The 22757-nt window shown below is 45.3% G+C and overlaps 2 protein-coding genes across 5 annotated transcripts in view; one reads left to right on the top strand and one right to left on the bottom strand.

Annotated features, from left to right (window-relative positions):
* Window positions 1-19965, bottom strand: part of AP2B1 (adaptor related protein complex 2 subunit beta 1) — a 36415-nt gene extending 16450 nt beyond the window's left edge. The window contains exons 1-17 of one of the 3 annotated variants that reach the window (XM_060768368.2): window positions 19850-19965; window positions 17963-18017; window positions 17670-17775; window positions 16800-16935; window positions 15491-15736; window positions 13784-13974; window positions 13335-13556; window positions 12992-13112; window positions 12670-12765; window positions 11699-11814; window positions 11385-11550; window positions 11170-11268; window positions 9563-9822; window positions 5937-6129; window positions 1764-1805; window positions 706-852; window positions 470-615 (exon numbers count right to left, since the gene is read on the bottom strand). In XM_060768368.2, the coding sequence (XP_060624351.1) occupies window positions 470-615; window positions 706-852; window positions 1764-1805; window positions 5937-6129; window positions 9563-9822; window positions 11170-11268; window positions 11385-11550; window positions 11699-11814; window positions 12670-12765; window positions 12992-13112; window positions 13335-13556; window positions 13784-13974; window positions 15491-15736; window positions 16800-16935; window positions 17670-17775; window positions 17963-17999 (2324 nt within the window). In that variant the 5' untranslated portion in view covers window positions 18000-18017; window positions 19850-19965. Of the gene's footprint in view, window positions 1-469; window positions 616-705; window positions 853-1763; window positions 1806-5936; window positions 6130-9562; window positions 9823-11169; window positions 11269-11384; window positions 11551-11698; window positions 11815-12669; window positions 12766-12991; window positions 13113-13334; window positions 13557-13783; window positions 13975-15490; window positions 15737-16799; window positions 16936-17669; window positions 17776-17962; window positions 18018-19737; window positions 19789-19849 lie in introns of those variants that run through there. The other 2 variants (XM_067472102.1, XM_060768369.2) reach the window with 2 other exon arrangements.
* Window positions 19966-20070: 105 nt separating this feature from the next.
* LIG3 (DNA ligase 3) overlaps window positions 20071-22757 on the top strand; it is a 32260-nt gene continuing 29573 nt past the window's right edge. The window contains exons 1-2 of one of the 2 annotated variants that reach the window (XM_067472100.1): window positions 20071-20230; window positions 21796-22274. In XM_067472100.1, coding sequence (XP_067328201.1) covers window positions 21827-22274 — 448 coding nt within the window. In that variant the 5' untranslated portion in view covers window positions 20071-20230; window positions 21796-21826. Of the gene's footprint in view, window positions 20231-20299; window positions 20412-21795; window positions 22275-22757 lie in introns of those variants that run through there. The other variant, XM_067472101.1, reaches the window with a different exon arrangement.

Below are 22757 nucleotides of genomic sequence, written 5' to 3'. Positions count from 1 at the left end.
CCAGGGAGAAGGAAAAAGAGAGAAGAAAGAGAGCTTGATCACCAAGGAGGAGGAGAAGTAGTAAAAGGAGAAAGAGGAGGAGGAGGAGGAGGAATGTTTGACCACCAAGGAGAGGGAGAAGGAGAGTAAAGAGAAGGCGAGCTCAACCACCAGGGAGAAGGAGAGAGGAGAAGAGAAAAAGAGCTTGACCATCAAGGAGGAGAAGGAAGAGAAGTAAAAGGAGAAAGAGGAAAAGTAATAAAAGGAGAAAGAGAAGTAGAAGGAGGAGAGCTTGATCATGAAGGAGAAGGCAGAAGAAGAAACAATGACAGCAGTTCCCAGACTTTGGTCCTCCAAGTGTTATGGACTTCAATTCCCAGAAGGCCCAACCAATAGTGAAGGAACTCTGGGATTTGACATCCATTCCACCTGTTTGAGGAAGTCCTTATTGCTCTGCTTCCATCCAGCACTGGAGGGCCGTCCTCCTCACCTGTTCTTGTTGAACTGGATGGCAAAGTCGCTCATGTGCTGCAGGGCCTTGTTGGTGAAGCTCATGTCCATGTAGATGTGGCCCTGGCGGTGGCCGAAGGTCCCTGAGATCTCCAGCCCTTTGGCTTTCACAGCTGGCAGCCAGACCTGTGAGGAGAAAGTAGTGGTCAGTGGGGTCCATGAAGAGAGACTGCCCATCACTGGAAAGTGACTGCAATGGGCCACCTTGTGACCTACCGATTTGGGGGCCACGAAGCCCCCGGGAGCCATGCCGATGCCAGAGGAGAGTTCAAAGAGGTCATTGAGCCCGCTGCTGACCACAGCCGGGGTGGGCGAGGGGGCAAAGGTTGCCGGCACCGAGGAAGGGATGAAGGTCTGTCCCACCTGGAACGAAGGAAGGAAGAGGAAGAGAAATGCTCAAAGGCTGATTTAATGCCCAATACACCTGCAAACCAAGTATCTCAAAGGCTCTTCCTTGGCACCTCCTTGAACAACGGAGAGCACCCAACTGAGCCATTTGCCTGCTAATGGGAAGCTTCATCCTCCGCAGTCAGGTCCTATAGCCTTCCCAGTAGGAATTCAGGTTAGGGAGTTGGCCTCAAATCTAATTGCAATGCATTGCAAAAAACATCAATGTGTTGGCACTAAATCTGGGTATAATGTATTGCGCGCGCATACAAAAGAGTTGGCTCTAAATCCAGGTATAATGCATTGCAAAAACCATGAATGCATTGGCCATAAATCTGGGTATATTGCATTGCAAAAATCATGAATGTGTTGGACCTAAATCCAGGTATAATGCATGGCAAAAAAATGAATGTATTGGCCCTAAATCTGGGTACAATGCATTGCAAAAACACAAATGCATTGGCCCTAAATCTGGGTACAATGCACTGCAAAAACACGAATGCATTGGCCCTAAATCTGGGTACAATGCATTGCAAAAACACAAATGCATTGGCCCTAAACCTGGGTACAATGCATGGCAAAAACATGAATGCATTGGCCCTAAATCTGGGTACAATGCATTGCAAAAACATGAATGCATTGGCCCTAAATCCAGGTAAAATGCATTGCAAAAACACGAATGCATTGCCAAAATCCAGGTATAAAGAATTGCAGTAATAATAATAATAATAATAATAATAATAACTAAAGCATTGGCCCGAAATCGAAGTGTAGGGTATTGCAAAACCCAAAAGCATTGGCCCTAAATCCGGGTATAATGTACCCCAGGAACTAGAATGATCCAAACTGAAATGCTTGCATAAAAAAGAAGAAGGAAAGCCACTTACTGCAGGGCTGCCACCAATTCCCCCGCCAAGGTCGCTGCCAAGCTGCAAAAGAGACGGAGCGGAGGGACAGACGAACAGACGGAGGAGGAGAAAAAGAGAGGAAGGAAGGAAGGAAGAAAGAAATAAAGAGTTCAGTTTCGGCCAGGTGAAGGGGGCCGCGTGTGGAAGGCGGTGCAGCCCCCCAAAGCCCCTTCCACCCGTTCCCAGCAAGGAAGGCGCAGAAAGAGAGTCCTGGGAAGCCCAAACCCCACCATGGGCCCAAAGCAAAATAAAGGCGCACTCGATGCAGGCCCAAAAAAACAACGTCAACATAGGTAGCATTGTTGGGATTCAATTCCATTCATACCACATATCATAATTTCCTATGACATTATTATTAGGGAAAACTACCCTAAAATATACAGCAGAGCATCCAAAAACAAAAGGATACAACAGTTGTGCATCAGTGCATTAGCGAGCAAAGCGCGAAGTGCCGTGTGGAGGATAAAGAATTAGGAAGATAAAGAAACACTGCCTTAGACTCAAAACATGAACTGGAAACGAGGCTCGAAATCCTCACTGCTATGCAGTGTTGCCTGATCTGAATTCTCAGTTAAACATCTCTCTGTTTTGAGGCCCACAAGACACGAAGTGATGCCTGTGACCTTGACTGCCTTTCCTGTGAGATCTCTCATGCTGCTGCAGCTCACAGAGTCTCTATGACCTTCTTAATTCACTTGCTTCTTCCCTAAGATGAAGTCTGAGTTTTCTGCTAACTGCAGGTGTATTTGTACCAAATTTGGCCCAGTGAATGAAATTCATAACAATTACAATTCGTAACAGTAGCAAAATTATGCTTATGAAGTAGTACTGAAAATAATGTTATGGTTGGGGGTCACCACAACATGAGTAACTGTGTTAAGGGGTCACAGCCTTAGGAAGGTTGAGTACCACTGCTCTAGTGCAAGGAAGGAGAGAAATTATTAGCGGAATAGTTGAACAAATTGCCACAGAAAAAGAGGGAGGGAGGGCGTAAATTATTAGAGAAATTATAGAACAAATTGCCATATTAAAAAGGGAGGGTGAAATTATTAGAGAAATAATATTTATTTATTATTTATTTACGACATTTATATGCCGCCCTTCTCACCCCAAAGGGCACTCAGAGCAGCTTACAAGTAAAAAGTAAATGCAATATATTATATTATCATAGCACAGTATTAATAATTGTACTATAACATTATACTGTAATATATACAATCCACCTAGAGCCCTAAAATCATCTGAGGAGACACTGCTCATTGTCCCCCCATTGTCACAATCACGTCTGACCTGGACGAGGGACAGGGCCTTTTCTGTGGTGGCCCCCGGCTATGGAACTCCTGAGGAAAATTAGATCTGCTGCATCCCTCTTGACGTCCGGAAACTAGTAAAATCCTGGCGATGGGATCAGGCCTTTGGAGAGTAGGCTGACCTACTGACATGTTGACTTATATAGAACTGCCCTTGGATAATGATTTAAATCGGTGACCGCTGACTATTCGTTGTTTATCTTTATATTGTTTATACAATTTATACTGTTTTATATTGTTGTTATTATTACATTGCCGTTAAATTGCTTCAAACTACAAGAGAGGAGATTCCATCTGAACATTAGGAAGAACTTCCTGACTGTGAGAGCTGTTCAGCAGTGGAACTCTCTGCCCTGGAGTGTGGTGGAGGCTCCTTCTTTGGAGGCTTTTAAACAGAGGCTGGATGGCCATCTGTCAGGGGTGCTTTGAATGCAATATTCCTACTTCTTGGAAGAATGGGGTTGGACTGGATGGCCCACGAGGTCTCTTCCAAATATGATTCTATGAAATTGTATATTTATGTTTTGATGTGGGCGCCATGGGGTGCGGCTTTGTTAGCCATCCTGAGTCCCTCTGCGGAGGTTGAGATGGGACGTGATATAAAAGCCCTAAATAATACTAATAATAATAATAATAATAATACATTTAATATAAAATATATAATTATAATATAATACTATTATTAGTAGTAGTATATTGTATTACATTATAATATTATCAATATTATATTATATTATATTATATTATATTATATTATATTATATTATATTATATTGTAAGCACAGTGCAAGAGGCAAGATGGAACTGCCTTCAATAGGTCTAATTGCCATAGGTCTAATAGGTCTAAATGCCATAGAAAAAGAGGGAGGGTGGGTGGAAGGAAGGAGGAAATTATTAGAGAAATAATAGATGTAATTGCCTTTTAAAAAGAGGGAGAGGGAGTAAATCATTAGAGAAATAACAGGTGAAATTGCCTTAGAAAAAGAGGGCGGAAGGGTGGGAGGAATTCAACTCTTTCCCACTGCGATGGCCATTTTCCCCGCTTCCACTCTTAATGTGCAATTGTGGAACTGGTGAATGTTTCAGTGACGTTACAGACTTTCCAACTTTCCTCTCTCGTGTGCAAGAAAAGAGTATTGACATGCCTGGCAGGCGAGCGCGCACCAATGAGCATGACCAAGCGAGGCTCTTCCTCTACATTGTGGAGAATGGGAACGGAAGGGCCTCCAGAATGTATACGATTTCTATCCCCAGGCATGGGATGAGCCCTCCTGCTCTGGAAAATGCATCCCAACACAAATGGGAAAAACAGATAATGATGCATTATCAAAGGCTTGCACAGCTGTTTTTATTCTGCCTGAGTTCTAGTAGCATTTTCTCCTGACGTTTCACCCATCTGTGGCTACTGGCAGAAGATCTAATGTTAGTCAATTTATTTATTTATTTACAGTATTTATATACTGCCTTTCTCACCCCTGGGGGATGGAGACCCGGTGGCGCAGTGGGTTAAACCCCTGTGCCGGCAGGACTGAAGACCGACAGGTCGCAGGTTCGAATCCGGGGAGAGGCAGATGAGCTCCCTCTATCAGCTCCATCTCCCCAAGCGGAGACATGAGAGAAGCCTCCCACAAGGATGATAAAAACATCCATTCATCCGGCCGTCCCCTGGGCAACGTCCTTGCAGACAGCCAATTCTCTCACACCAGAAGCGACTTGCAGTTTCTCAAGTCGCTCCTGACACGACAAAAAAAACAAACAAAAAAACCTGGGGGGACTCAAAGCAGTTTACACATAAGTAATGGTAAAATTCAGTGGCTTACATTGGGCACTGATACGCTGCTAATACAAACAATTACAATAATAAAACCACAATTATACATAATTAAAACAATATACCAACAAGCATTAAAACAATAAAACAGTTTTGTCGTTAAATCGCCGTTCCAATCAATATCCCTCTAAAATGCTACATACATCAACTGCCCGAAGGTCTGGTCCCAGAACCATGATTTTAATTTTTTTCTAAAAGCCAGGAGGGAAGGAGCTGATTTTAACTCATTTGGGAGTGTGTTCCATAGGCGGGGGGCCACAGCCGAGAAGGCCCTGTCTCTCGTCCCCGCCAGACAAATTTGTGCTGTTGATGGGAGTGAGAGCAAGGCCTCCCCGGACAATCTTAGATTATGAGGTGGACGTAGGGGTGGATGCATTCAGACAAGTAAGCTGGGCCAGAACTGTATAGAGCTTTATAGGTCAAAACCAGCAAGTGTAGTATATCTATACCTATGGAATGTCCAGAGTGGGAGAAAGAATCACTGTCTGTTAAACAAGTGAAAAGGGTGCAAAAGACTGTGACCAATAAACACCACCCAGGCACAGTATTACAACTACTACTACTACTACTATTATCCTTACATCATAATAATAATAATAATAATAATAATAATAATAGTAATAATAATAACAATAATAATAATAATGGGAGCCCCCGGAGGCACAATGGGTTAAAGCCCTGTGCCGGCAGGACTGAAGACCGACAGGTCGCAGGTTCGAATCCGGGGAGAGGCGGATGAGCTCCCTCTGTCAGCTCCAGCTCCTCATACGGGGACATGAGAGAAGCCTCCCACAAGGATGATAAAACATCAAATCATCCGGGTGTCCCCTGGGCAACGTCCTTGCAGACGGCCAATTCTCTCACAACAGGAGCGTCGTTCTTGACATGACAAAAAAAAATCATAATAATAATCACCATCATCATTATTATTGTGCCTCCAAGCAATTAAGGGCTGGGGACACCATCCAGACACGTTGTTATTGTTGGGATGCAGATCCATAGCCAACTCACCAGGCTGTCCAGCCCTCCGCCCAGGAGGTCCACAGCCCCCATCTGCATGGAGGAGACCTGGGGCACGTTGACGGGTGGACCGAGGTCGAGGTTCAAGAGGTCACCCAAGAGGTCGCCCTGGGAGGGGATCACCTGCGGCTGCTCCAGGTTTGGGGGGGCTGTGGTCCCCACCGGGCTGTCTCCGGCATCGGTGCTGCACAAAAAGAAAGCAAAGGGTGCTGTTTGTTTTTCCCAGTGTACAAGGCTATTAGTAATACAGTGGACGTCCATCCGTTGTGACTGATGACGTGGAAAAAAAAAGTGGCGGGAGACTTCTATGACACAGGCATCAAAATACTGAATGACGATTATGTGGAAAAAGAATGTAATGCCTATGCTACAATCCATGTAAGTTTTATTAAAATATATTCATTCTTTGTATCTGAAAAAAAATCTTGTAACCTTACTTTCCGGATATCCCTTGTACAGCGTGAACTTCACACTTGGAGGAAAATGGAATGAGGACGCTCCTCCCTAACCCTCACCACAACGCCAGTCAATGAGCTACTGACGACTGACACTGCTTGTCCACTTCTGCTGGCTTCCTGCTACAAGGCAGTGATACCACCTTCTCCCATGAAAATTCCCTACAAGAGCTATGTGCCTTGTAACCTTACTTTCTGGATACCCCTCATACAGCATGAACTTCATACTTGGAGGGAAACACAATAAGGACACTCCTCTCTAACTGTCACCACAACGCCAGTCGATGAGCTACTGACAACTGGCACTGCTCGTCTGTTTCTGGCATCCTGCTACAAGGCAGTGATACTAACTTCTCCCATGAAAATTCCCCACAAGAGCTACATGCCTTGTGACCTTATTTTCTGGATAACCCTCACACAGAGCGAAGTTCATACTTGGAGGGAAACGGAATGAAGACGCTCCTCTCTAACCGTCACCACAACTCCAGTCAATGAACTACTGATGACTGGCACTGCTCGTCCGCTTCTGCTGGCTTCCTGCTACAAGGCAGTGATACCAACTTCTCCTGCAAAAATTCTCTGCAAGAGCTATGTGCCTTGTAACCTTACATTCTGGATAACCCTCATACAGTGTGAACTTCATACTTGGAGGGAAACTGAATGAGGACGCTCCTCTCTAACTGTCACCACAACGCCAGTCGATGAACTACTGACGACTGGCACTGCTCGTCCGCTTCTGCTGGCTTCCTGCTACAAGGCAGTGATACCAACTACTCCCGCAAAAGTTACCTACGAGAGCTATGTGCCTTCTAACCTTACTTTCTGGATAACCCTCATACAATGTGAACTTCATACTTGGAGGGAAACAGAATGAGGACACTCCTCTCTAACCGTCACCACAACACCAGTCGATGAACTACTGATGACTGGCACTGCTCGTCCGCTTCTGGTGGCTTCCTGCTACAAGGCAGTGATACCAACTTTTCCTGCAAAAATTCCCTGCGAGAGCTATGTGCCTTGTTTACTTTCTGGATAACCCTCAGACAGAATGAGCTTCATACTTGGAGGGAAACTGAATGAGGACGCTCCTCTCTAACCGTCACCACAATGCCAGTCGATGAACTACTGATGACTGGCACTGCTCGTCTGCTTCTGCTGGCTTCCTGCTACAAGGCAGTGATACCAACTTCTCCTGCAAAAATTCTCTGCAAGAGCTATGTGCCTTGTAACCTTACATTCTGGATAACCCTCATACAGTGTGAACTTCATACTTGGAGGGAAACTGAATGAGGACGCTCCTCTCTAACTGTCACCACAACGCCAGTCGATGAACTACTGACGACTGGCACTGCTCGTCCGCTTCTGCTGGCTTCCTGCTACAAGGCAGTGATACCAACTTCTCCCGCAAAAGTTACCTACGAGAGCTATGTGCCTTCTAACCTTACTTTCTGGATAACCCTCATACAATCTGAACTTCATACTTGGAGGGAAACAGAATGAGGACACTCCTCTCTAACCGTCACCACAACACCAGTCGATGAACTACTGATGACTGGCACTGCTCGTCCGCTTCTGGTGGCTTCCTGCTACAAGGCAGTGATACCAACTTTTCCTGCAAAAATTCCCTGCGAGAGCTATGTGCCTTGTTTACTTTCTGGATAACCCTCAGACAGAATGAGCTTCATACTTGGAGGGAAACTGAATGAGGACGCTCCTCTCTAACCGTCACCACAATGCCAGTCGATGAACTACTGATGACTGGCACTGCTCGTCTGCTTCTGCTGGCTTCCTGCTACAAGGCAGTGATACCAACTTCTCCTGCAAAAATTCCCTGCGAGAGCTATGTGCCTTGTTTACTTTCTGGACAACCCTCATACAGTGTGAACTTCATACTTGGAAGGAAACTGAATGAGGACGCTCCTCTCTAACCATCACAACGCCAGTCGATGAATTACTGACGACTGGCACTGCTCGTTCGCTTCTGCTGGCTTCCTGCTACAAGGCAGTGATATCAACTACTCCCGCGAAAATTCCCTATGAGAGCTATGTGCCTTGTAACCTTACTTTCTGGATAACCCTCAGACAGCATGAACTTTATACTTGGAGGGAAATGGAATTAGAACGCTCATCTCTAACCTTGACCACAACGCCAGTTGATGAGCTACTACCGACTGGCACTGCTCGTTTGCTTCCGGTGGCTTCCTGCTACACAGCAGCAATACCAACTTCTCCCGCAAAAATTCCTCGCGAGAGCTATGTGTAACCTTACCTTTCTGGATAACCCTTGTATTAATAATAATCAATAACTTTTTGGATTGGCAAGGGCTTGCTTGACTTTGAGACCAGCTAATATATTATATTATTATTTATAATAACCAAGTTACGTGTCTTGTAACCTTACATTTCTGTATAACCCTCGTATTAATCAATAACTTTTTGGATTGGCAAGAGCTTGCTTGACTTTGAGACCAGCTAATATATGATATTATTATTTATAATAACCAATAACTTTTTGGCTTGGCTTGATTCTGGAATAGTGAGTTTGAGATTCGAAAAATTAAATTCAAATTAAAAATAATTTCAAAGTGCTGGTAGAGCCAGCCACTACCAGTACTTTGAAACTACCACTGCTCTCAGTCCTGCCACTGTCACAGGCGCATTTGGCAGGAACGAGAGACAGGGCCTTTTCGGTGATTGCTCCCCGACTTCCTGGCAATATTAGATCAGTCCCCTCCCTCCTGTCCTTCAGAAGGATGGTGAAGACCTGGCTGTGGGACCAAGCCTTTGGGGCAGGTCAAGGAGCCAATAATAAAATGGTGTCCTGAGATGCAACTGATTTTAAAATGGATATAAGTGATTTTAATGTTTGTATATGTTTATGGTTTTCTGTCCCGGCACTGAATGTTTGCCGTATATATGTTAAGGGCGGAATATAAATGTTTTAAATAAATAAACAAATAATAAATAATTTGATTGTCATTGTATGTTATATAATGAGTTCAATACAGCTCTAGGATCAAAGCTCTCTCTCGGCCTATTTCTACTGGTTTTTATCATACTATCCCATCTGCCAGATGGTAATAATTTACAAAAAAAAAGGAAGAATATGCAGTGTGAGATGGATCCTTATGAATACTCTGAGCGGGCGCACGTGCGTCTCACCTCCCGTGGTGGATGGGCAGGTGCTTGCGGTGGATGCCGTGGCTGCCCTCCACGAAGGCGTTGGGGGGCTTGTGGTAGACGGAGGCCAGGGAGCCGATGTGGCAGATGAGCTCGTCCAGCAGCGTGGGCTCAATCAGGTCCGTCTCCTCCGAGATGAGGGGCTTCTCCGAGAGGACCACCTCCTTGGCCGTCACCGGGTCTGTGGACAGCAGACGCCAGTAGATGTAGCCACGGTCCCGCAGGTCCGGGTTGTCCGAATCCTAGAGGGGAAGCCAACACGTTGAAAAGAAAGGACGCTTCTATCCGGCCCTGGACTACGACTCCCATGAGGAGCTGATGGGGAACAGAGTCATCCAATTGACAAGAATGGACTCTTCAATCTGAGCTTGGGGAACAACTCCCATGTGCAGGAGCTGATGGGTAACAGAGAGTCATCCCATTGAAAAGAATGGATGACCTTGGACTACTATGTTTATTTATACCCCGCTTTATCTCTCCTGAAGGAGACTCAAAACAACTACAACTCCCATGAGCAGAAACTGATTGGTAACACAGTCTTTCCATTGGAAAAAAAGGACTCTTCAACCTGAGATTGGACTACGACTCCCATGAGCCCTTTTACCAGCAGGAGCTGATGACTTACGGAGAGTCATTCCAGTGAAAAGAATGGACGCTGCTAACTGACTGGACTACGACTCCCATGAGCAGGAGTTGATGGGGAATGGAGAGTGGTCCCATTGAAAACAATGGACGCTTCTACTTGACTTTGGACTACAACTCCCATGAGCAGGAGTTGATGGGGAATGGAGAGTGGTCCCATTGGAAAGAATGGATGCTGCTAACTGATTTTAGACTACAACTCCCATGAGCAGGAGCTGATGGGGAACAGAGAGTTGTTTATTGAAAATAATGGAAACTTCTACCTGACTTTGGACTACAACTCCCATGAGCAGGAGTTGATGGGGAACAGAGAGTGGTCCCATTTGAAAGAATGGACACTTCTACCTGACTTTGGACTACGACTCCCATGACCAGTAGCTAATGGGAACAGAGAGTCATCCCATTGAAAAGAAAAGACTCTTCTATCTGAGTTTTGACTACAACTCCCATGAGCAGGAGTTGATGGGTAATGGAGTCATTCTATTGGAAAAAAAGGACTCTTCTACCTGAGCCTGGACTACAACTCCCACGAGGAACTGATGGGGAACAAAGAGTCGTTTCATTGGAAAGAAAGGACTCTTCTAACTAAGCTTGGACTACGACTACGGGTTACAACAGAGGGTATCAGCTTGGGTATCAGCTAATACACACAGGTCAAAAGTGGGATGCAAACAGACTGTGAAACCTAACAACGTCATCAACAACAACACCACAACAACACAACAAGAACAAGAACAAAACAAGAAACAACAAAACAACAACACAACATCAACAAATCAACAAGAACAAAACAAGAAACAACAAAACAACAACAAATTTCATACTTGCACCCTACTGTAGACTCAGAAACCCAGCAGCATTTGAACCCATTTCTCTCAAAGTTGTTGGAACAATTTTGACCTTTTTCATACAATTTTGTGACATCACGACCACAGCCCACAGCTCACCTGTGTGGCCAGGCTCAGCACCTGCTGGACCAGTTCCTGCGTCTCCGACGGCTTCTTCAGAAACAGCTTCACAATGGCAGTCAATAAGGTGAGCTGCACCTGAACCAAAACAAAACAAGAAATTCGCCAATGTTGCGGTGCTGGGCAGGAGGCATTCTAGCAGTCGGGCTCTGTTGGAATAACCTCAAAGAATGGCAGAAAGGAGGTGAGGCTACCTGGGTGCTCTCGTCGTGGAAGCCTTCCAGGAAGCTCTCCAGGAGCTCATCTGCATTGTCGATCCGCTCGGCGTATTCACCCACGATCCAGATCATCGCCGCCCGAGCATCTGGCTCGTCCAGAGAGTCCAGGTTCTCGCACAAGGTGGCAATGATGCTCTCATACCTGATGCCCAAAACAGAGCCTCTATGAGGCCTCTCGTTGCCCCATAGAGCCCAGCCTACAGGTTCAGTCTCCTCCCATACTGAGCCGTAAAAGGAACAAGCTCTTGCCCCTCTTTGGGGTATTTGAGTCCTGTATCCAAGCCACTCACTTGTTGGGGTACTTGCGGAAGATGTCCCGGATGACCACGATGGCCTCCTGGACAACGTAGTTGACCTTGGTCTGGATGAGGTCCAAGAGGGTGCTGACGCAGCGCTCGGCCGATTGCTGGAGGAGGAGGAAAAAAGGAGGAGGAAAAGATGAAGGGGAAGAAGAAGGAATAGGAGAAAGAGGAGGAGGAATAGGAAGAAGGAGGAGAAAGAGAAAGAGGAGAGGTGGAGAATAAGAGAAGAAGGAATTTATTTATTTCGAACATTTTTACCCCGCCCTTCTCAACCCCTGGGGGGACTCAGGATGGCTTACAATTGGCAATAATTCAATGCTGCATCATAAAATACAGAATAACAACTATAATAATTAAACATGAACATTAATAAATTAAGATTAAAACAGTATACTTATCCAAATCCTCTTCCATGCCATAGTCAACATTATCAATTGTCCTTTAACCTGATTGCCCGAAGGCCTGGTCCCACAGCCACATTTTAACCTTTTTTCTAAAGGTGAGGAGGAATGACGATGACCTAATTTCCCCGGGGAGCAAATTCCACAGGGGGGGGCACCACCGAGAAGGCCCTGTCCCTCGTCCCTGCCAAGCGTATTTGAGACAAAGGTGGGGCCAAGAGCAGGGCCTCCCCAGACGATCTTAAGCTCCAAGGTGGGACGTAGAAGGAGATACGTAGAAGGAGATACGTTCGTAGAAGGTAGGGAGAAGAAAGAGGAGAATAAGAGAAGAAGGAGGAGAAGAAAGAAAGAGGAATAGAAGGGGAAGATGGAAGGAGAGGAGAAGAAGAAGAGAGGTGACAAACAAGACAGCAGGATTCCCCCACTTCCCAATGGCTTCATATATGAGTGTTGAGGTTTCTTCACTTCCAGTACAAGCAGCCTTCTTTCACCTTGGTTACTTTGATGTAGAAAGTAGAAACAATCAGCAAAGAGAGAGAGAAAGAGAGAACTCTTCACCTCGACTTTGATGGCGCATCGTCCGATGGCGCGGACAGCCTTGCGGACAAAGTCCACATCCACCTCTGTGGCGTATTCCTTGAGCTCAGCCAGGACCTGGACCCCAAGCGGTGGACAAAGACAAGCAAAATCAGTATGGCGCAGAGCAACACACTCTTTGAGTTTGCCCAAAGAAAGTGAATTCCCTCCCTTATGAAAAAGTTTCTGGTCCTCTGTATTGTTGAAGGCTTTCATGGCCAGAATCATTGGATTGTTTTTTTTTTAAATATATATTTTATTTCAAAAAGATAATACACCAACTATATATATATTGCCTCCTGACCTGGGCGATGTTGGCCTGAGAGGCCAGGCGGATCATGATATCTAGCTTCTCCAGCTTGACGTAGATGGGGTCGTTGTACTTCACAAAGAAAACCTTAATCTCCTGCTTCAGGATTTCGGGCCTGAGGGAGGAAAAGGAAAGAGGCTGAAACCACAAGCGATACAAGGTATATGTACATTGTAATCTGCCCTGAGTCCCCTGCGGAGTGAGAAGGGAGGAATATAAATACTGTAAATAAATAAATACATATATACATACATTGTCGCACTGAAAACGGATTAAAGAACATTTTTAAGGTCCAAAAAATATTCATGACACGAGAAATAGGAGAGTCTTGCCTGACCTTTTCTGGACGATGAGGTTGATGTTGCGGAGAGCCACGTACTGGACCTCGGGTTCGCCGGACAGGAGGGTGACCAGGGGTGGGGCCAACTTTTTCAGGAGCATGCTGTAATAGTCCGAATCCTTGGGCAGCAGCTCCAGGAACTTCATCAGGACCTTGACGGCTGAAAGCACCACGGCCGAGTTGGCATGGGAGAGGCGAGGGGTTACTCGCTCGCAGATGCTGCCCAGAGGAAAAAAGAAAACAGCAACCAGAACATAATTTACCTGGCATCTTCCAACAGGTGGACTGATAGCCTACTGTATTTATATGCATTTGATTCTATTTCCGTGTTTTGATGTTGTAGGTTTTTAGCCTGCCCGTAATGGTGCCTTCTTACCAAACCCTGCAGCAGAGAGTTCTGCCCATTTCTCCTATGGGATGACAGTCTTCAATGGGGTCTCGCTCACCTCTGCGCCTCGCGGTCATCCTTGGGGTTGTAGTTGGAGAGGCAGTCCAGGATGAAGATCTGGCCCCACTCGGTGCACTCGTTCAGCGCCGTCAGCAGCTTGTTGATGTTCTGTGGGTTCAGATCCAGCAGGTTGCTGTTGGGGTGCGACTCGCTGATCTCCGACAAGGCCGCCACTGCGTTGGCCACCACCTGCAAGCCAGGAAAGGCATCACTGACAGATGAATAGATTGAATGGCATGGTAAGTTTGGGGTCTGGCAAGGCTGAAGATGGGAGCGAAGAAGGAAGGAAGGAAAGAAAGGGGGAAAGGTATGAAAGGTGGGAAGGAAAGCAAGAGAAAGAAGGAAAGAGAGGGAAAAGAGAGAGATTGAGGGAGAGGAGAAAGAATGGAAAGGGGCGGAAGACAAGAAGGAAAAGAAAGGAAAGGGGACAAGTTATGAGGGAAAGGAAAGAAAGAGAAAGAAAGGGAAAAAAGAAGGGAAGAGAAAGGGAGAGAGAAGGGAAAGGAAGAAAGATGGAACAAAGAAAAAGAGGAAAGAGAGAAAAAGGAAGGAAAGGAGGAAGGAAGAAGAGGGAAAGAGTAGATGCAAGGAAGGAAGGAAAGCAAAAGAGAGAAGGGAATAGAAAGGAAGGGGGAAAGATGAGACAAAAAAGGGGAAGGAAGAGAGAAAAAAGAAGGAAAGAAGGAGAGGGAGAGAGGGAATGGAAGGAAGGAGAGGATGAGAGGAAGGAAAGAAACAGAGGGAGAGGAAAGAAGAAAGGAAAGAAGGACAGGGAGAGAGGAAGAGAGGGAGGAAACAGAAGGAAGGAGAGGGAGAGAGGAAAGAAGGATGGCGAGGGAAGAAGGAAGGAAAAAAGAAAAAAGCAGTGGCAGAGGAAGGCAAGAAAGATGGAAGGACGGAAGGAAAGAAAGAAAGAAAGGGGAAGGAGAGAGAGGAAGGCAGAAGGAGAGGGAGAGAGCAAAGAAAGAAGCAGAGGGAGAGGAAAGAAGGAAGGAAGGGAGGGAGGGAGGGAGGGAGGGAGGGAGGGAGGAAGGAAGAAAGAAAAGGAGGTGGAGAGAGAGGAAGGAAGGAAGGAAGGAAGGAAGGAAGGAAAGAGAGGGAGGGAGGGAGGAAGAAAGAAAAGGTAACGGAGAGAGAGGAAGGGAGGGAGGAAGGAAAGAAGGAATGAATAAAAGGCTATGATGGTGAGAGAGGAAAATGAGGGGGAAAGGAAGGAAAGAGGGAAAGAGAGGGGGAGAGGGGGAGAGGAAGGAAGAAGGGAAAGGAAATGGAGAGAGAGGAAAGGAGGGAAGAAGGGAGGAAGGAAGGAATGAAAGAGTAAGGTGGTGAGAGAGGAAGGAAAGAAGGAGAGAGGAAGGAAGGAAGGAAGGAAGGAAGGAAGGAAGGAAGGAAGGAAGGAAGGAAGGACAGAAGGAAGGAAAGGAGATGGAGAGAGGATGTAATTAGGAGAGAGGAAGGAAGGAAGGAGGGGTGAGACAGTATAAAAGGAGAGAAGGAAAGAAGAAAGGAGAGGGAGAGAGGAGAAGGACGGAAGGAAAGAAAAAAAGAAAGAAGGAAGGAAGGAAGGGAGACAGAAGAGGAGGGAAGGCATATGACAGAAAGGCAGGGAAGAAGGGAAGAAAAGAGGGAGAGAGAAGAGAGGCAGGAAAGGAAGCACGAGAGCAAACCCCGGAGACAGGTGAGGCGGGCCGTCCTTCCTTCTCACCATGGGGTTGGAGTCAGCAATGAGATCGCGCAGGGAGTCGAGGAAGCCCTGGTCCTCCACCATCTGGGCGTTGATGTCGTGCAGCTTGGCCACGCAGACGGCGGCCGTCTTGCGCACGTAGGGGTCCTCGTCCTTCAGGCACTTGCGCAGCGGCTCGCACAGGTACTCCGTGATCTTGTCCACCCGGATGCAGCCCATGGTGCGCACCGCCAGTGCGCGGATCAGCGGGTTGGGGTCCTCACAGTCCTGGGTGGGCAGGGGGAGAAGCCAAGGTCAATGCCAATGCCATACTTTATTATATTTATAATATGTTTGACAGTATTACTGTAGGTCTCAACCAAGTGGATTAATAATACAGATATCATTATTATTATTATTATTATTATGAAATATTATATTAAATAAAATGACATTATTTCACGATGTTGCTGTAGGTCTCAACCAAGAGATAGAAGCAGGATGATAATAAAGATGATAATTTCACAATTACTAAGAGGTTCACCATATGACGCAAATGTCATGCATGTTGTGGCTGAGCTGTTTTCTGATGATGAGGATGATGGGATTCAGATTCCTACTGGGATTCAGCTTCCTGGCTCTGTGTCTGTGCCTCACATCTCTGGGCCTGCTTCTGAGGCTCCCACCGACAGTGCAGTGTCAACACAGCCGTTCCCAGCAGAAAGGAATTTTAACGAAGGAGATAGCAAGCAGGTGCCTTCCCACACTGATACCGAAAGTGTAGATAGTGACTTGACCCGGCAAGCTTGTCTTGATCTGAGGGTCAGGCAGAGTTCTCGTCTGGCCGGCAGACGAGAAGCCAGCTCGGTGAAAGGTCATCGCAATGCTTTTATGATGATGAGAGCCTAATGTTTTCATGTTAGAAAGGTATTTAGGCTTCTTGCAAACCCTGAGAAAGCGTCAGTTCAACGTAGCCTACTAGCCTGAAAGCTTCATGGAATAACCTTAGCCTGGAAAGCAGTACGCTTGGGATTTCTTGCATTGTGATTCTTGCGGCAATTGTTTTATTGCTTGTACCTGGGACTCTGGTTTGAACTTTGCCAATAGGATTGTGTCTCCTGCTTTTACCTGAAGATTTTTGGAACTATATTCTGCGTTTAACCTTAATCTTTGGAACTTTGCAATGCTTGTTCTTTATTTTGACTTGGATTTTTTCCTCAATAAACTACAAAACTACAGCTCTTGTGTGGTGGTGTTTGGAAGCAAGGTGAAGCTTACTCTGAGTTGCAACAATGCACCTCCTAATTCATAGGTTAATAATACAGGCATGATGATGTTTTAGGGGCCGGACCTTGACGAAGCTGTTGACAGCCATGATGGCCATGTCTGGCTGGCTCTTGGCGTAGTTCATCAGGTACAGGTAGACCAGCTTCTTCAGCTCCAGGTTGTCTGTCTGCATGCAGTTGACCACATCTGGAAAGAGGGAGCTGGGGAAAGATAGAATGAATGAAAGATAGAGAGATGCAGGGAAGGAAGAAAAGCGCCTGCCTCCACAAACAGCTATATCTCCCACCACTCAGGTGACACCAAAGGCCCTCCCTCCCTCCAATGACATTGCAGGTTATAGTGAGTGCTGTAAACATGTCCAGGAGCCCTGCCAATGTCTCCCACCAACACCATCTTGCCCACCACCCAAGGGAAGGTTTTCATTCGGGGACAATTCCATCCTAGATTTGATTTATTTCCTCCACCACAGACATCGCAGTGTTTCTTACTCTCTCCGTTGGTGTGGAATTTGCATGACCCCGCCCACTGCCTCTCCCTTAACCCTTCCCTATTCTTTTCTATGGCACACAGCAAACACAGGAATTGATCATAATAATGAACATACAAGAGATGTTTGGGGAGAATTCAACATGATTTATAGGAGTCAGAGAGCACACTGAACCACAGTGATGATGTAGCCAGAGCAAATTTGCCCAACATAACAAACTTGAAGCACTGATGGGAGTTTCTCAGGTTTAAATTGGCATGATGGGAGTTGTAGTTCACCCACAACCACATGCATTTCGTACCATTAAAAAAATTGACTTGTTCAAATAACCTGGGCAACACCAGGCACCCAAGCTAGTAATGTAATAATAATTTTTATTCAGATAAGGTTTGATGATGGTATTATTATTATTATTATTATTATTATTATGTTACAATAATTCCGTACCTGACGTCCTTGCCCACGGTCATGGCCGCAATGACCTTCTTGACAGCTTCCTTCCGCTTCTCCTTCTTTTCATTGTTGAGTTCTGCTTTCAGCTCAAAGATCTCCCCTTGGAAGGAGGGAAAGGAAATACAGTCCAGTCAGAAATGCCATTATACTATTATTATATGAAATAATAGCATCATAATATTATAGTAATATTATATTACATTATAATATATTATATTACATTATAATATATTATATAATTACATTAAATAATGGTATAATATTATATTCCTCTATACCCATCTCACCTTTTTTATTGGTGGTGAAGTACTTGGAATCCGTCATGGCTTCGGCTTCCTAAGACTATCATGAAGGAAAGGAAAAGATGATATCAGGTCAATTCACCTGTCAATTCACCTGGGTTTTTCTTAGGCTTAATTGACACAGCCATATAATCCAAGTGATCCACTTTGGATAATACAGCAGTGTAGACTCCAAATATATAATCCAATTCAAGGGTTAGCATCCAAGATCTGATGGAGACTTAGGCCTTTAGCAAAGTGACAGCTGCTTTTGCTTTCCTGGGTTAAGAGTTTAAGTTCATCTCATTCATTCCCCATCTTGTGAGCTTCAAATTGCTTAGGGATTTAGGGAATATAATGGGGTTTTCTTGGGCCAGGAATGTTTTTGCCAGCTCCTTCCTCTGAAATACAGGACACTCTTCTCCAAATATTGTAATAATAATAACAACAACAATAATATAAAGATTAATAATAATAATTAAATTTTCACCCACACCCCGTATTCGAACTGCCAAACTTTCAGTCAGCAAGTTCGGCAGCTCAGTATTAATAAATAATAATAATAATAAAAATATAATCATAAATATTATTAAATTATAATAATAAAAAGTATATAATAATAAATATTAATACTTCCTTTCCCTTCTTTTTTTTTCTTTGTGGCTCGTTCTTTCTTTCTTTTCTTCCATTTCCTGCCTATTAATTAAAAGCCCTATTCTTCCCCTCATTCCTTTTCTCTTTCCTTCCTTCCCTCCTCTCCTTCTTTTTTCTCTTCTTTTCTTACTTCCTATTACTATTATAATGGATGTTATCAATGACATAATTTTATTATAATTTATTATAATAATAATGAAAGCAAGGGAGAGAAGGGGGGGAGTTTTCCCCTTTCCTTCCTTCCACCCTCTCCTTTTTTCTCTTCCTTCCTTTTCTTACTTCCTATGACTATTATATTATAATGGATGCTATCAATGATATAATTTTATTATAATTTATGATTTATTTGTTGTGTCAGAGCAGCCAGTCCATTATATTACATTTCTAACAGGACAAAGCAAACAAACAGAAAAATGCACAACTTGTGAGTTTGGTAGTTGATTAAATGTCCTTTGACCAGTATCTGGCCCCTTGGAGTGCCTCTGGTGTTGCTGCAAGAAGGTCCTCCATTGTGCATGTAGCAGGGCTCAGGTTGCATTGCAGCAGGTGGTCTGTGGTTTGCTCCTCTCCACACTCGCATGTCAAGGATTCCACTTTGTAGCCCCATTTCTTGAGGTTGGCTCTGCATCTCGTGGTGCCAGAGCGCAGTCTGTTCAGCGCCTTCCAAGTCGCCCAGTCCTCTGTGTGCCCAGGAGGGAGTCTCTCATTTGGTATCAGCCATTGGTTGAGGTGCTGGATTTGAGCCTGCCACTTTTGGACTCTTGCTTGCTGAGGTGTTCCAGCGAGTTTCAGGACCAACCATGACAATAATTTATGATAATTAATATAATGAAAGCAAAGGAGAGAAGGGGGGGGAGTTTTCCCCTTTCCTTCCTTCCCTCCTCTCCTTTTTTCTCTTCATTCCTTTTCTTACTTCCTATTACTATTATATTATAATGGATGTTATCAATGATATAATTTTATTATAATTTATGATAATTAATTATAATAATAATGAAAGCAAGGGAGAGAAGGGGGGGGGCTCAGTCTTCCTTCCTTCCCAATTGGCCCCAACTCATTAACCTCACTAATTAGGGGACTAATCAATAGGGGTAGAAAGGGAGGCCTTGTCATCAGAGTAGTCCTACCTTGCAGGGAGGGAAGGAGGCAAGATCAATGGCTCCCTTCCCTCTTCCCCCTCCCTCCCTCCCACAGTGGGCGTGGCCTGGAAGCCCAGAGGCCACGCCCCTTTAATCTCACCTAAAGAGGAAGAAGGAGAAGGAAGAGAAGCAGCAGAAGCCTTCTTTAATGAAGAGAAGAAGAAGCCAGGGTGGGGTCAAGGATTGGGAGGACCGGAAGCCGGGCCCATAGAGCCGCCCCCGCCTAGAAGCGCCCAAGAAGGCCCACTTCCGGTGGGGAGGCCATACCCACCAGAAGTGAGGAAGGAAACTCACTTCCCTTTCTTTCCACTCTTCTTCTGTATCCCTCCCTTTCCTTTGGAGTCCTAGAGCGGCTTAGGTGTGGGACATGAGGCGTGTGGAGTCCTAGATCGGCCACTTCCGGTGAGGCCTAGCCGAGGCTTTGAGGCGGGAGCCACTTCCGGTGAGGCCTAGCAATGGTCCTGCAAGAGGGAAAACAAAGGTGAGGAAGTGGATATGGAAATATGCAAGTAGGGGAAAGTTACTTTTTTCTCTCATGCAACAAAAAGGAACTTCTTCTCCCTCCCTTCTTCTTCTTCCTCCTTCTTCTCTATGGCTGCGGAAGGGAGGAAGGGGATTGGCTGTTGCTAGGCGACCATTGCAAGAGAGAGGAAGAAAGGAAGGTATGTGGAAAAAAGGAAGGAAAAGGAAGGGGAAAAGGGAAAGGTCTATGAAGGAAAGGGAAGGAGGAAAGAAAGGAAAAAGGAGGGAAGGAAGAGAGTGGAAGAAAGAGAAAGGAAAGAAATAAGAGAGGGAGAAAGGTTTATGAAGGAAAGAAAGAGCCACAAAGAAAAAGAAGTAGGAAGGAAAGAAAGAAAGAGGAAGGAGTGTGAAGGGGAGGAAGGGGAGAAGGAAGGAAGAGGGGGAAAGGAAGAGAAAGAAGAAGGAGAAAGAAAAGAAGGAAAAAAGAGAAGGAAAAGGATTAGGAGGGAAATGAAAGAAGGAAAGAAAGAGCCACAATGAAAAAGAAGAAGGCAGGAAAGAAAGAGATGGAAAAGGAGGTCAGGAAAGGAGGGAACACGCTAAAGAAAGGGAAAGGGGTATGAAAGAAGGGAAGAAAGGAAGATGTAAGAAGGGAACGAAGGAAGAGAGGGGAAGAGAAAGGAAAGAAAGAAGGAAAGGTTTATGAATAAAAGGGGAAAAGGAAAAAGACACAAAGAATAAAGAAGAGAAAGGGAGGAAGGAAAACATAGGGATGGAAAGAAAGAATGAAAGAAAAAGATGGGGAAAGGGGAAAGGGAAGAGAAAAGAAAAGAAAGAAAGAAGAGAGGGAAAAGGTTTATGGAAGAAATGGACAGAGAGAAAGGAAAGAAGGAGCCACAAAGAAATAGAAGGAGAAAGGAAAGAAAGCGTGAATGAATGAAAGAAAAAGGAAATGAAAGAAGGGATAAAGGAATGAAATAAAAAGCTGGGAAAGGAGGGAAGGAAAGAAAGAAAAAGATGGAGAAGGAATGAACGATCAAGGAAAGAAAGAGAAAGAGAAGGAAAAGAGAGAAGGCAGGAAGGAAGAGAAAGAAAAAAGAGAGGGAAAGGCTTATGAGGAAAATGGAAGAAAGAAAGAGCCACAAAGAAAAAAAGAAAAGGAAGGAAGGAAGAGAAAAAGGAGAGGGGGAAGGAAGGAAAGGGGAAAAGATATGAGGGAAAGAAGGGAAGAAAAAGGGGAAGGGAGGGAAGAGAAAAGAAAGAAGAGAGGGAAAATGAGGGAAATGAAAGAAGAAAAGAAAGAGCTACAAAGAAAAAGAAGAAGGCAGGAAAGAAAGAATGAAAGAAAAAGAGAAGGAATGAAAGAAGGAAAGAAAGAGCCACAAAGAAAAAAAGGAAGGAAGGAAGGAAGGAAAGAAAAAGATAGAAAAGCAAAAGAAGAGAAAAAGAAGGAAGGAAAAGGAGGGAGGGAAAGAAAAGGATGGACAGATAGATAGGAAGAAGGACCAACCCCCTTCTACCATAAGGAAGGATAGAATTATTATTGTATTATGGTCTATTGTTGTTGTTGTGTCTCTTTTTCAGAGTATTTTAGTCACTCTGCTCCGGGCGCTGCATGCCGTTCCTCCTCTCGGCGCTCCTTCTACGGACAACCAGGGCCTTCAACCAGAGCCAGAGGCTGATCTTTCTCCCGAGGCGGCCGCCTCAACCTGGGATCGCTTTCCCCCCATTGCTATTTACACAGCCTTTGCGGAGATTGGCTCTCCTTCCTTCCCAGATGGCGGAGCAGCGCTACTGCGTGGACTACGCCAAGCGGGGCACGGCCGGCTGCAAGAAGTGCAAGGAGAAGCTGCTGAAGGGCACGGTGCGCATCGGGAAGGTGGTGCCCAACCCCTTCTCCGAGTCCGGCGGGGACATGAAGGAGTGGTACCACGTCAAGTGCGCCTTCGAGAAGCTGGAGCGCGCCCGAGCCACCACCAAGCGGATTGAGGACCTCACCGACCTGGAGGGATGGGAGGAGCTGCAGGAGCCCGAGAAGGAGATGATCAACCAACACATCGCGGGTGAGGGATCTCAGCACATCGAGGGAGGGAGGGACAGAAAAGGAACAGAGGGCCACAGGGATGGAAAGGAGGACCCACAGGGACAGTCAGCTGGACTCATAAGACAGAGAGAGGGAATGGTATGTACTTAGGTAGAATTGTGGATGGATGGATGGAATGCTAGACTTGGAAGGGACTCCAAGGGTCATCCAGTCTCATCCCTAAGAGAGAGAGAGATACATGGATGGATACATACATACATATCTCCAAGGGTCATCCAGTCCAACACCTAAGAGAGAGAGAGAGAGAGAAGGAGAATCCTAGTCCTGAAAGGCACTCCAAAGGTCATCCAGTCCAACCCCTAAGAGATAAATAGATACATGGATAGATGCATAGATGGAATGCTAGACTTGGAAGGGACTCCAAGGGTCATCCAGTCTCATCCCTAAGAGAGAGAGATACATGGATGGATACATACATACATACATACATACATACATACAT

The sequence above is a fragment of the Anolis sagrei genome, chromosome 11 (genome assembly GCF_037176765.1).
Source record: "Anolis sagrei isolate rAnoSag1 chromosome 11, rAnoSag1.mat, whole genome shotgun sequence".
NCBI classification, from domain to species: Eukaryota; Metazoa; Chordata; class Lepidosauria; order Squamata; family Dactyloidae; genus Anolis; species Anolis sagrei.
This window is presented reverse-complemented; position numbering and strand designations above follow the sequence as displayed.